The sequence below is a fragment of the Equus quagga genome, unplaced genomic scaffold, assembly GCF_021613505.1.
Source record: "Equus quagga isolate Etosha38 unplaced genomic scaffold, UCLA_HA_Equagga_1.0 HiC_scaffold_9715_RagTag, whole genome shotgun sequence".
Taxonomy (NCBI): domain Eukaryota; kingdom Metazoa; phylum Chordata; class Mammalia; order Perissodactyla; family Equidae; genus Equus; species Equus quagga.
In genome coordinates, this window is record NW_025795059.1 from 1 (window position 1) to 14,905 (window position 14,905).

Here is a 14,905-nt window from a genome sequence, read left to right on the forward strand (position 1 = left end):
CTGAATTTGATTCTCTGGAGAATATTTTCTGAATTTCAAGCATAGATTTTTTTTGTTCTCATGTTCTCAGGCATCCATTCAAGTAAGTGACTGACAAGAAAGTGCCTATGTTGGGTCTGGAACCATAGTGGCTAATTTACAAAATTTATCTCATAACAATTCCGTGTGTATATATATCTGTATGTATATCACATGCGTAAATCACATAAATATTATATGATATTTAAGTATTTTACATTTAAGTTTTAGTTTATCAAGTTACATTCGTATGCATTACGTCATTCGATTCTTATAATACAAATGAGTACTTTTAAATTTAAAGTTTAAAAAAGACAAGGAACTTTTCCAAAGTCACACAGCTAACAGATCTCTCGTGTCCAAATCTAGGATTCTTTCTACAACCCAACTACAACTTTTCCAGCTCCACTCCTTTCTGAAGAGGGTCGAGTTTGACAACAGTGCTGCAGACCTGGTATATTTGGATCAGCAAAGAATCTCTGTGAAAGAGTAAGATAGAACTTTTGGAACTTTCCTGGTGCGCTTGGGCTTCAGGTGAAAATAGAATAATTTGTCCCACAGGCTCCACATGGTCAAGATTTTTCATATATGAAGAATTGATAGACTGGGCCACTGGGCTTAAAGAGGTTGGTTGGACACAGTTTCGTTGCTGGATATTTATGACCCATGTATATTGAGAACAGAGCCCAGCCATGGGGACTTTCAGGAACTCTTTCAGCTCAGTAGGAGAAGCACAGTGTCCTTCCAACTTGAGTAACTATCTAAACTTCCTTCAACTGGAGTAACTTTTCTTTCCTAAGAGCAAACACGTGTGAAAATAATACATCCAATCAGGTGTATACTTCTCAAACTTGTTATAGTTAACATCATACAGCAGTTAAGAGCAACCAGCCCAGTGATCAAATGGGCTGTTTCTTTTAAATGTAGTATTATTGTGAGTTTTTACTGTCCTTGGTTTTAGTGAAAGTGTTCCTAGTGGGTTTTTTCCATTAAAACTTGTTTGTAGTAAGTTTTTCATCATACAACTTCTTAAACTTCTATATGAATTTTGTTTATTCTTTTATTGGGGTAACAATTTGCAACATTTCATGAATTTCAGGTATACATCATTGTATTTCAACTCCTGTATAGACTCCCTCATGTTCACCACCAAAACTCTAGTTGCGATTTAATGAATATCTCATTAATGATGAGAGTGCCCTGTATTAAAACCAAGCTACGTTTTTACATAAATTTTAAAAATGTGATAAAATATGCATAACCTAAAATTGGCAATCTTAACCATTTTTAAGTGTACAGTTCAGCATTGTTAAGCACCTTCACATTGTGTGCAACCAATCTCCAGACCTCTTTTCATCTTCCCAAACTGAAACTCCGTACCCATGAAACAACTCCACAACCCCTCCTTCCCCAGCCCCTGGCAACCACCATTCTTCTTTCTCTTTCTATGCATTTGACCACTCTAGGTATCTCACATAATTAGAATCACACAGTACGTGTCGTTTCATGAGTGGCTTGTTTCATTTAGCATAGTGCCCTCAAAGTTCACTTATGTTGCAGCATGTGTCAGAATTTCCTTCCTTTTTAAGGCTGAATCATACTGCATTGTATGTATATGCCACATTTTGTTTATCCATTCATCATCAGTGGATACTTGGGTTGCTTCTACTTTTGGCTGTTGTGAATAATGCTGCTGTGAACAGGAGTGTACAAAAACCCTTTGAGATCCTTCTTTGGATTCTTTTGGGTATACACCCAGAAATAGAATTGCTGGATCATATGGTAATTCTACTTTTAATTTTTCGAGGAACTGCCAAATTCTTTACTACAATGGCTGTGCCATTTTACATTGCCACCAAGAGCACATAAGAGTCCCAATTTCTTAACATCCTCAACAACACTTCTATTCTGTTTGTTTAATAATAGCCACCCTAATTGGTGTGAAGTGGTGTCTCATTGTGGTGTTTGCTTATGTTTTTAGGAAAGGGTGAGGGTTTTTTTCCTGTATTATTGAAATAAAATTGCCATATGACATTGTGTTAATTGAGGGTGTACAACAAAATGATTTGATATATGCATATGTTGTGAAAAGATTACCACAATAATTTTAGTTAAAATTCATCACCTCACAAAGTTACACATTTTTTTCTTCTTATAAGAACTTTCAGGATCTATTCTCTTAGCAACTTTCAAATATACAATATGGTATTTGTAACTACTGTCGCCATGCTGTACACACATCCCCAGAACTTATTCATTCTACAACTGGAAGGTTTTACCTTTTGACCACCTTCACCCAATTCCCCAACCCCACCCCCAACCTCTGGCAACCACCATTCTGTTCTCTGCATCTTTGCGTTCAGTTTCTTTAGATTCCACATATAAGTGAAATCATACAGTATTTGTCTTTCTTTCTCTTATTATTTCTCTTAACATAATGCCCTTAAGGTCCATCCATGGTGTCACAAATGTCACGATTTCTTTCCTTTTTATGGCTGGCTAATAGTCTGTTGTATATGTATACACCAAATTTTCTCTATCCATCCATTCATATATACACACTTCAGTTGTTTCCATGTCTTGGATGTTGTGAATAATGCTACAATGAACGTGGGAGTGCAGATATCTTCTAGATAGTGATTTCACTTCTTTTGGATATATACCCAGCAGTGGAATTGCTGGATCATATGATATTTCTATTTTTAATTTTTTGAGGAATCTCCATTCTGTTTTCAATAGTGGCTGTACCAATTTACATCCCCACCAACAGTGCACAAGGGTTCCCTTTCTCCAAATCCTCTCCAAAACTTGTTATTTCTTGTCGTTATAATAACAACCATTCTTGACAGGCATGAGGTGGTGTCTCATCATGGTTTTGCTTTGCATTTCCCTGGCGATTACTGGTGATGAGCATCTTTTCACTTGCCTGTTGACATCTGTGTGCCTTCTTTGGAAAAACGTCTACTCAGATCCTCTGCCCATTTTTTAATCTGATAGTTTGGGGGTTTTTGCCACTGAGTTGTATGAGTTCTTTATATATCTTTGATATTAACTACTTATCAGATATATGATTTGCGAATATTTTCTCCCATTTTGTAAGTGGCCTTCTCATCTTGTGGATGGTTCTTTATGCTGTGCAGAAGCATTTTAGTTTGATGAAGTGCCACTTGTTTATTTTTGCTTTTGTTTTTGCTTGTGTGTTTGTTGTCAAATCCAAAAATTCATTGCCAAGACCAATGTCCAGGAGCTTACCCTCTATGTTTTCTTCTAAATGCTTTATGGTTTCAGATCTTACTTTCAAGTCTTTAATCCAATTTGAGTCTATTTTTCCTAATCATATCCCTAATGATTAGTGATGTTGAGCATCTTTTCATGTGATTCTTGGCCATTTGCACACCTTGTTTGGAGAAATGTCTATTTACATTCCTTGCTCATATTTTAATGGAGTTCTTTTATTGTTGCTGTTGAGTTGTAGCCATTCTTTATGTATTCTGGATATCAACCCTTATCAGATAGATGGTTTAGAAATATTTTATCTCATTCCATACATTGCCTTTTCACTCTGCTTATTTTACAGTGTCCTGAACAGAACTTTTAAATTTTGATGTAGTCTGATTTATCCATTTATACTTTTGTTCCCTGTGTTCTTCTATCATATCCAAGAAATCACTGCGCGAATACAATGTCCTAAACCTATTCCCATATGGTTTATACTAAGAGCTTTATACATTTAGGACTTACATTTAAGTTTTTGATACATTTTCAATTAATTTTTGTTTATGATGTAAGGTAAAGGCCTAACTTCATTCTTTTGCATATCCAGTTTTCCCAGCCCATTTATTGAAAACACTGTCATATCCCTATTGAATGATCTTGGCATCCTTGGGGAAAATGATTTGACCATACATATGAAACTTTATTTCAGGGCTCTCTATTCAATTATAGTGGTCATATGCCTGTCTTTATAGCAGGACCACACTATTTTGATTACTGTAGCTCTATATTAAGTTTTGAAATCAGGAAGTATAAGTCCTCCAGTTTTACTTTTTTCAGGATTATTTTGGCTATTTGAGGTTTCTTGTTTCCACATGAATTTCAGGATAGGTTTTTCTATTTCTGAATAAAATGCCATTGGGATTTTGATAGACATTGCATTAAATCTGTAGGTCACTTGGGGTCATATGGACATCTTAACAATAGTAAGAATTGCAATCCATGAACTCAGGATAACTTTTCATCTATTTATGCCTCTTTAATTTTTTGCAGCAGAGTTTTATATTTTTCAGTGTACAACTCTATCAGTCCTTGGTTAAGTTAATTCCTAAGTATTTTATTCCTTCGAATTGCTACTGTAAGTGGAATGATGTTGGGCTGTTACCTTACACAATATGGATATAAAAGTTAACTGAAAATGTATCAAAATCTAATATAAGAGCTAAAACTATAAAACTCTTAGAAGAAAACGTAGAGGAGAATCTTCATGACATTGGATTTACCAATGACTTCTTGGAAGGACACAAAATGTACAGACAACAAAACTAAAAATAGATAAATTGGATGGACTACATCAAGATTTTAAAAGCTTTGTTCCTCAAAGGACACAATCAAAGAGTGAAAACGTAATGCATGGACTGAGATAAAGTATTTGTAAACCATCTATCTGATAAGGAGATTCCATCTGGAATATATAAAGGATGGTTACAATAATACATTGTTACATCTCTTTTTCAAGGGGAGCCCATGTAACACTGTATTATTTGCATTTGACAGATGCTAGCATTACATGAATAATGATCCATAAACTTGGCTTAGATTATTTAATTCTCAGATAATCTTATAGGAGTCCTTACAAGGCCATGGTTGCACATGTAGAGAGAGGTAGCAGAGGAACAACCACCTGTGTGTAACTTGGATTGTGAGCTGGCTGTTTATGCAACACCCTTGTGCCTTCAGAAACAGCACAGGCACAGTTTCTGTAAAACTTCATTCTATTTGATATTGGAGTGTTACAGGGTACATCCAACCTTAGGGCTAGGTGGGTAAGATGACACCCAACTCCTGATGGGTGGCTCGCCATATCTCAGAATGCCAAAAAGCTCTTTCTCAAAGGGAAAATACTTACTCATGAAAGAGAAGATAACTAATCTCGCAAACTTTAAGTGTTATTCTTCTGAGGAGGGTCCCAGGGATTCATGACATTTTTAACTAGTGAGGGAAGAAAGATATAGAATTTTGTCCCTCATTTTGGCATCCCTCAGACCACGAGGCTCCAGGAAAGTTCACTTAGATATCAGCCCTCTGCACTAACGTGGAATTAATATCCAGCTATCTGAGACAAATGAGTCTTACGAAGCCATCCACTGTATTATTCACTTTCATAGCCCCTCCCTTATCTGAATTAAATGTCATGAATGTCACGTGGGATAGTAAAACGATCTAGGTCCTTTTCATTTATTAATCCAAGCAACAAATCATTTTTGAGCATTTATTTCGTGTCAGGCTCTTATCTTGGCTCTGGTGAGACAATAGTACACAAAGTAAAGTCCATCCCTTCAGGGAGCTTACATTCTAATAAAACAGACAATAAATAAAATACAACAATATTGTGGAACATCATGAAAGTAGTGTAACAAAGCGGAAGCAGGGGACAGAGATTGGAGAGTGCTGCTTTAGATAGGGAATTCAGGGAAGCATGGTTTGGCAGGGTTACATATAAAGAGATCAAAAAGAAATGAAAGAGGGTGTAGCACTTTCAAAGCTTGATCATGGACTTCTCGGTCTCCAGAAATGTGAGAAATGAATGGTTGTTGTCTAAGCCAGCTACTCTGTGGTATTTTTGTTATTGTGCCCCAAATGGACTAAGATAGTACTCTAAGGTGCCTAGACGGCTGAGACCAAGTCAGAATACTGGAATTGCATGTTGACCACATCACTTTTGCAGTAGTGATCAGAGACCTGGACCCTTGAAAACTCTTAAGGGTTTACCCAATCATTTTGAGGAGCTTATGCCATTCTACTCTTATACTCAGGACAACTGTAATTGTTGTCTTTGAGTGATAACATCTCTCCCCAGCACTCTCCTCAGAGCTTTAGCTACATCCTTGTTCCAGAGAGTATAAATCAAAGGATTCAGTGTGGGAGTAATGATGCTATAGAACACAGAACCAATTTTGTCTTGCAATGGGGTACGCTGGGACCTGGGCCTCATATATGAGAACATGCAGGCACCAAACCAGAGGGAAACCACAGTGAGGTGAGAGCTACAAGTGGCAAAGGCATTTCTCTTACTCCCAGCTGAACGAATCTGAATGACACTGTGGAGGATGAAGGCATAGGATGTAGAAACCAGAAAGATGGGGAGGAGGAGAAGGATGATGCTGCTGATGTGCACTGTGGTCTCATAGACAGTGATGTCTCCACGTACCAACTTCACAACAGCTGGGAACTCACAGTCGAAGTGGTGGATTTTTCGAGGCCCACAGAAAGGGAACTGCGTCAAGATCACCGTGTGACTTAGGGAATTTCTGGATGCTCCCAACCATGACACAAGAGCCATCATAAGTCCAACCTTTCTGTTCATGAGAACAGTGTAATGCAGTGGATGACAAATGGCAACATAGCAGTCATAGGACATCAGAGCTAGGAGAAGACACTCAGCACCACCCACAGACAAATAGAGGAAGTGCTGGGTGGCACAGTCCACAAAGGAGATGGACTTCTTGCCAGATAGGTAGTTGGTAGCCATCTTGAGGATGGTTGTGGAGACATGCATCCGATCCATGAGGGAGAGCTGGCTGAGCAGGAAGTACATGGGTGTATGAAGCTGGGAATCTGCAAATATGAGGAGAATGGTGAGGATGTTGTCACTCGCCACAATCAGGAAGACCACCATGGTCAAGATGAAAAGAAAGAGGTGAGTGAGGGAGTCATCAAAGAGCCCTTCAAGGATGAAGTCTACTGGAGAGGTCTGATTCCTCTGCCGTATCTCCCCTTTCTCTGTCCCTGGGGAAACAGGAAGTGGAGAAGAATTTTGATATCAGAAATAGTGGAGCTCAGCATACCTTACAATAAGACCTTTTGATTTACCACACAATTTTTGAAGACATTTTTTTTTCTATTTCTAGTTATTCAATAGCCCAAATTCTTGAAATAGCCCTTTAAAATGAGAATGTCAAATCTTTCTTCCCAAACATGACACTTAGAAATTCTGGAATTTCTAACCTCTAAGTGCCAAAAATCAAACAAGAGCCTCTCCTCATTAAGAAAGAAATACACACACACATATATACTTTTTATAAGTATATATATATGCTTTATAGAGAGAGACTAAATGTTTACTAAACTAAATTATATTTAGTATAATATATATTATATATGTATATATATATATATATATATATAAAGTACACATATATGCTTTCTTACTTATTATGTCAGAGTTTATCCAGAGAAGCTGAACCACTGAGAGTTTTATACATACATATGTATATACATACATATATACATATGTATGTATTTAATGGGACTGTACAGAAATTTTGCATTATGCAATAGTGAAAGCTGCTTAAGCAGTCTATATAAGGCTGTCACCCTTGTGTCTGATGCTGGAACTTCAAGTCCATGGCACAAGCAGTCAGGAAGCTATAAAGTGGATATAAAGTGTGGTAGATCAAGGGCCTGCTGGAACCCACAAGAATGAGATATAACCCCAAAAGGGCAGACTGAAAGCCATGTCTGTTCTTGTTGCCACTGGAATTGGCGGTGTGAGTGTCTTGCAGAAGCTGAGGCCCATATTCAGGAGCCTAAACACACACACCTGGCCTGGAAGTCAGAGGAGCTAAAGGAGGATCCAGGGGAAGGCAGAACAATTGCAGGCCCACCTGCTGCTTCGCACGGATGAGGAGAATCAGCAGATCAGATGCCGTCTCTGTACACTACAAAATGGCTGCTTCTCTTCTGCCTCTAAAGCTCCGGGACAGTCTCTCCTGTGAGCCACCTTAACCAGAAACACAAAAAATGGGAATTCTGGGAAATGTAGTCCATCCTAGCCAAGTTGACACATTACGAAACCACCAGAGTCCATCTCCTGTCAATCTGGCACAGATGCACATCTCCTTAAGCCACACTTCATCCCAAAATAAACACAACAGTCATCCTTTTACCTAACATGATATCACTATCCCACATAGAACCAAAAACATGTGAAATAGTCATATAAAAACAAGGAAGAAATATCCATTCCTGCTGTCCACAGAATGAGACATCCTATCCAAGTGCTAACCCATTCTGTGGAAGTCAGTTACACTCTTGCTCAGTCACTCTCGTTCATGATAATGGCCTCACAAACAGAGTAGCCACGGAAACCAGGATGAAGGCTACACATGGGCTCAGCAACATGGACTCCTCCTATCACTGAATCAACAAGCAAAGGAAGTTACTATACGCTGCCTTGCATGGCTGATCCTGACTAGCAAGGGGTTACTGAGTTTCTACTACACCATGGGGATGAGGAGAAGCATGTCTGGAAGGCAGGAGATTTTCTAGGGGGCACCTCTGTACTCAAATGCCCTGTGGTGAAAGTCAGTGGAAAACTATGCAAACCCAATTCACACAGGACTGGTAATGACCCAGATCCTTCAGGAATGAAAGCTTGGGTCATCCCACCAGAAAAGGAAACATGATGAAATGCAGACAAAGGAAATATGGAATGGTGTGAAAGAAGACTGTTATATACACCAGATAGGACTATGTGAGCAGCTGCAGAAACAACAACTGTAGTAGTAACAGGTATTTCTTCTTTCTTTTTTATGAATATTTTCTAAATATAATTAACTGAATTGTTTGAGTTTTCCCCCTCAGATATCCCCTTTCTAACGTATGGTATATTAATGTAGTTAGGTTCATATCTAAGTATATCAGTCATAAGACATAAAAAGGGGAGTAGGAACCAGATAGAAGTAGAATGAATTTCAACCAAGACAAGGAAGCGATTTGGTATCTTCTTAAGTGGAAAGGGTTGGTGTGATTTATATCCTTTTCTTGGGAAAAGGTTAAGTTTTTGATTGTATGTGGGGTAGTCACACTATGTTATATGGAAGGAGAACTTGGTATGGTCTTTATTTGGAGATTAAGTATGGTTTATGAGATATATACGGGTGCCATGTTGACAAATAACAAAACCACCATTGTTATATACCTGAAAACAAACAAGAGATATGTCCTCAGTAGACCTGAGTCTCTTTAAATTATGGATCAGGCTGATCAAATTAAGATTATAACATTTAATCAACCAAATTCTATAACATTTAGTCAATCACATTCCCACTTGGCCCTTTATCTCATTCTCACAGGAATGCTGATCAGAATGAGCGCTTCATCTCCATGGTGAAGCCCAACTTGAAAAATTGATAATCTAAATTAATCTCCAAAATATCCACCCAATACCTCTTTGTATTTTTTCCTAAACATCTCCTAGATCTTCTTGCTTTCCACATTATCTGCTTACCATTTAGAGCAAAGAACTCAGAACTGAATGTTTTCTCCAAAGGATAAATTGACCAGTAAGAAAGAGGTCACATATATTATCTCTCTCCAATTAATGCAGTCTAGGGTCATCTTTTTGGCTGTCTCCTCGCACTGTTATTTCAAACTCAGCTTCTTGTGAATGAAGGGCCCAATATCCCATGTTCCCCCTGGTCACTCCAACCCTATCAAGCCATCCATATATTTCCCTTGTATTAAAGTATTCATCTACGTCTCTATCTCTTTCCTCATTAATTTCCACCTTTTAAATGTCCATAGCATTGGTTTTCTCATCATCTGAGTCCTGTCTCTCTGCCTCCCTTAGACAACTTTCCTAATAATTTCCCATTCTGATTTGTGACCCTCAGTTGACTTTTTTCTCTGCTTTCTCAGCCAGCTTTCCTCACAGACTGACCAATATCACCCTCTGACTTTAGGGATGAGGGAATAAGCTAACAATGCCAGAGGTTGCCCTAGTTTATAGTGAAGGTTTCCTGAACACCTCGAGCCCCAAAATTATCTTACCTGGAATTTCTGCTGCAGAGAATTGTGGAGAGAACAAGTATAAAAGTGAAATGGCGAGGGCAGCATAGATCCACACTAACTCAAACACTGGCTACTGATCATCCAAACAAGTCTTTTCTGAGGTGCTCATCAGTGTTCCTTCTCTAACCCTGGTAATCTGCATTTACTGGTAGAATGGCATAGAACACCATGTCCTACACAGTCATCGTTGTCTACACTAATTATCCTAGCGACAGAGCATCATCAGGAACAATAGCATCCGTAGTAATGCTCTTGCAATCTGGGCTCAGATTTTGAACTCCATCAGCACACATCAGGACAGATTAAGTAACTGAACCTATCGAACTTGTAATAGGTGGGCCTTTGAATAATGAATATCCTTCATCTGCCTCTAAATATATATTTCAGGTACCTCTCCATCCAAAAGGACAAGAGCTTGGGCAAAAAGAATTTCCATTAATGTTACCAGATTCAGAAGGTTCATTTAATACCAGCTTAATCATCAATAGGTCCAGAGCCAAAAGAAAATCTGTTTTGGAGTTTCTGCTATTTTGGATCACTCAAGGCACTCTCTTTTTAGCTTTACACCTCCTTTCCTACCAAATAAAACAAGAATTTGCCTCTAGCACTGGTATTCTTTAGTAGAATCCCCTTCTTGACTGCATGAATCTTTCCTCAGCAGGAATCATAGCAGTAAAAATGAGAAGAGACTTGGCCAGAATGAGCTAAACATGAGGGAAAAGAAGCAAACATCTGTGAGAAATAAAACAGCCTTCTAACATAGAGGCCCTATTATGTCAGCTGAGGCAAATCAAGGGCACTCAACGCATGGCATCAGGGATTCAACCCAGAGGACACATCCTGAGTCTCTTCTGGAGAGCATTACTTCAAGATGCCAATTACACTCCCTGTGTGCATTGAGATAAGCATTCCCAAAGGGCTGTCTTGGAGTTCGTTGGGAGGTGTCAGGGCATGAGATATTTCTAGGAGCATCACTCTGATGGTAACATGGGAATGACTTCTCCAAGGGCCAATTAAGCATGGAGAGAAACAATTCCTAGAGTCTCTGGCTTGTTTTTCATCTTGAAACACAGATCTTTCTAGCTCCTTTCTATCCAACCCTTTTGAGAAGACAGACTGCAAAAAATCTAGTCTCCTTTGCTCATAGGACACTTTTGGGGGTTCTGCCACGTGCAATATCATAGAACAGAAGTCAAGGAATAGAGACAGGCAATTGCCAGTAGTGTTTCCCACTCTAGCTCTTGGTCATACTCCAATTTCATATTCAACATTAATATAACATGTCAAAAGACTTCAGATACAGATATCAAAGAAGAAAATGGCATGTCCCTACATCTCCTTCATATTTACTCCCATCTCATTGTCATACACTGCTCTTTCTCTCCATTATATGTTGAGCTATTCCTTGTTTCTCTAACTCAACTCAGTTGCTGAAATGTCTTGTTTCACTGATCTTATCTTGTTTATTCTTGGTGTAGGTTCAATGTATCATCACTCTCTTCAAAACCTGCTCTCTAATGCTTTTACCTGGTGCTCTTCTTCTCACCAGAATATAATATCTCTGTGGTTAAGACAATGGTGGCATTTATATAATTCAGTAATTTATTTGACAAATATTTGATGAGCTTCTGCTATGTCCCCAGTGTCGTATTGGGTAGCATGGTATATGGTGATTAACAAGCAACCATGATCTCTCCCCCCATGGAACTTACTGGTAAAACTAATAAATAAACATTGTATATCATATGGGGTTAAGAATATGTAGTAATTAGAAGACATCATCATCATGGTGGTGTGAGAGGATCCTTGAGTCTCTGCTCTTCAATCTACAATGATTAAAACATTCAAAACTCAACAAAAGCTAAACTGCACCAAACACCAGGGTGATGGAAAGATCTACACATCAGTACATGCAAAGAAAGTGAATTGGAGCACATAGAAAAGCCTAAATGAGGGAGCAGTGGAGGCAGCACCCAGGATCCTGGATCCCCAGCCATGACAGATGAGCCAGCCGCCCCTGATCCCAGAGGACACAGTGGTCTGCAGCAGAGGTGTACGTGTGACTGCAGCGAGGCAGGGGCAGTGACACCTGTGGCTACAGGAAGCAGAGGAGCTACAAAGGTGGAGTCCCATGATCCCAAACCCCTGTCCTCAGATCAGAGCCTGGTGGCACCAGGTGTGCACAGCACTCCCACTTCCCAGCAGCAGTGTTTCCTGGGACCAAAGGGTAACAGGCAACAGCTGAGACAGTGCTGCTTGTAGCAGTCTCCCTCACCACCTCCCCAACCCCAATCCCCACAGCTGTGCTGGAGCTTCCCACTCAGTAGATCTCAGATGTGGCTTTACATTGACCATTTCCGTGTCCTGAGAGCAAAGCCAGCAACCACAGAAATGCAAGCAATATAAAGCCATCAGTGGGCCCCAGAAGGGCAGGCAGCAACAAAGAGAGTATCCATGTGACACAAAATAGAGGAGCTGGAGGATAGAACTTGCAGATCCACAAATATAGCCAGACACAGCTCAGGTAAGAGAAATCAAAAACAATTACTATAATGACACCTACTGAAAACAAAAAAAGGCTTCTAATCTCTAAGCAATTGAAAAGTTTGAATCAAAACAAAACTGTACCTAAATAAAAAACGTATTTGCTACAGAAAACAATCCTCCGAAAACCAAACATAAAGTCATGGGAGATTCTGATCTAATGGACAAAAAATTCAAAATAGCTATCATGAAGAAACTCAGTGAACTTCAAGAAAACTCAGAAAGATGGTTTCATGACCTCAGGTATGAAATCAATGAACAGAAGGAATACTTCAATCTCCAAAGAGATCGAAACTTTCAAGAAGAACTAAGCAAAAATTCTGGAGGTGAAGAACTCGATGAATGAGATGAAGAATGCATTGGAAAACATTGTAAAAAGAGCATGTCATGTGGAAGAGAGAATTAGTGAGCTTGAAGATAGCTATAAATGGGGCAGGTAGAAGAGGAGAGACAGCTAACACTTTTTAAAATGTAGAAATTCTACAAGAACTATCTGACTCCTTTAGAAATGACAACATAAGGGTAATGGATATCAGAGAAGGAGGAGAGAGAGAGAAGGGAGTAGAGAGCTTATTTAAAGAAATGGTAGCTGAGAACTTCCCAAACCTGGGGAAGGAACTGAATATACAAATCCATTGTGCAAGTAGAACACTCAATTATCTCAACACAAAAGGACCCTCTCCAAGACACGTGATAACAAAACAGTCAAAAATCAATGACAAGAGGATTGCTGGGAAGGTGGTAACATAGGACTCTGAACTGACCTTCTCTGAGGGACACAACAAATTTACCCCTGTGGAATGATTACCTCTGAGTGACAACTGGAGACTGTATAAAACGAACCCTGACAACAAAGAACAACACTGACTGAGTTGTAAGAGGCAGAGATACCTTCCTGCTGAGGAAAGAGTCACATTCTTGCCATGGTGCTTCAAGCCAGAGACATTTTAAGGTATGAAGCTTTTCCTGGAGGAGCAGGGGATCTGAGGGGGAGAGTGATGTCATAATAAGCAGCCTTCAAATTCAGCACAACCAAAGACAAGTACCTGGCTTTGCTGGTTATTAAACCCAAAGGAGAATACCCCCCAGAAAACCTATTGAAGAGAAGAGAAAGAAAAGCCTGCTTTCAAGGGGCCCATGCAGAAATTCACCCATTCTAAAACCCAAACAAAATCACCAGAAAGAAACGTGCATAGTCCTTTGGTTAAAAAAAAGACTCACTGGATAAGCTCTGAGCACATCTCAGAGAGGCAGAAGGTGATTGGGATCACCACCCCAGGGAGTGAACACTGGTCGGAGCCATTATTGTGACATAATACAGGCCTCTGAGACAGACAGTGGCAGATGCAATTGTATTTCTTCCCATGGCCTGTTAGCTGAGGGGTTTAGCCTGCCCACTAGAGCAGTGATTTAATCCAGCTCATCCAGGGAAGGCGCCCTGCCCTAGGGACTCACCCCACCCACTAGCGAGCCAACAGCGAACCTGTGGGGCTGTGTAGGTGGTGTGTTCTGGACCTCTACAGCAAGACAAGCAGGTCTGCTTCAGCAGAGCAGGGCATGTACACAGGGTGGGCCTGTGTTGATGGGGTTTATGGTCCCACAGTGGGGTGGTGAGACTTCTCAGGTGCAGCAGGCTTGTGCTGTTGGCCTTCTTATACAACAAATAGGGAATCTGCCCACCTTCCAACACCTGAAATGATTGTGTGCTCCCATCCCTGAGTCTGGCGTCACAAGGTTGAGCTCCTGAGAGAGCTAACAACAGCCCCGCAGACCAAAGGCCCAAAGAAAATGTGAGGCCGTGACACTAGCAACCAGCCACACTGGGGCCTGACTCACTTTATAGCAAAACAACAGCAGGTATGTGCTATTAGACCTTTCAGCCAGCTGTGTTGGGGCTCACTTCACCCAATAAAGTGAGTAAAGTGACCGCAGCAGCAACACACAGCTGAGCCTTACAATCACCTGGTCAGGGGGTCAGCCTCACCTTCATATGCACCTTCAGCAAGACCCAACTTGCCACAGCTTCTAGTCTGTAAGCCTGGCCTGCAGACTGTAGACTCGCCAGCCCACATGCTCACACAGGCCAGTATATTAAAGTCAGTCTCTCTCTCCACATACGTATACACACATGCACGTGGGTGTGTATCCTGTTGCTTGTTTTCGGGAGAAGCCTGGCAACCACATTGCTGAAGTCCCTTTGTCCTTCACTTTTCCATTTCAGAATCCATGTCATTCGAGGGCTTTAGAAACTCAGCGCCATAGGAAGTTTGCAGAT

The 14,905-nt window shown here is 40.1% G+C and overlaps 1 protein-coding gene across 1 annotated transcript; it reads right to left on the bottom strand.

The window, feature by feature from the left end:
* Positions 1–6,043: 6,043 nt before the first annotated feature.
* Positions 6,044–14,702, bottom strand: LOC124232654 (olfactory receptor 2AE1-like). The gene is made up of 2 exons (XM_046649598.1): positions 14,615–14,702; positions 6,044–7,020 (listed from the first exon to the last, which is right to left on the bottom strand). Exons 1-2 carry the CDS (start codon positions 14,700–14,702, stop codon positions 6,044–6,046), a joined length of 1,065 nt encoding a protein of 354 aa, XP_046505554.1.
* Positions 14,703–14,905: the final 203 nt, after the last annotated feature.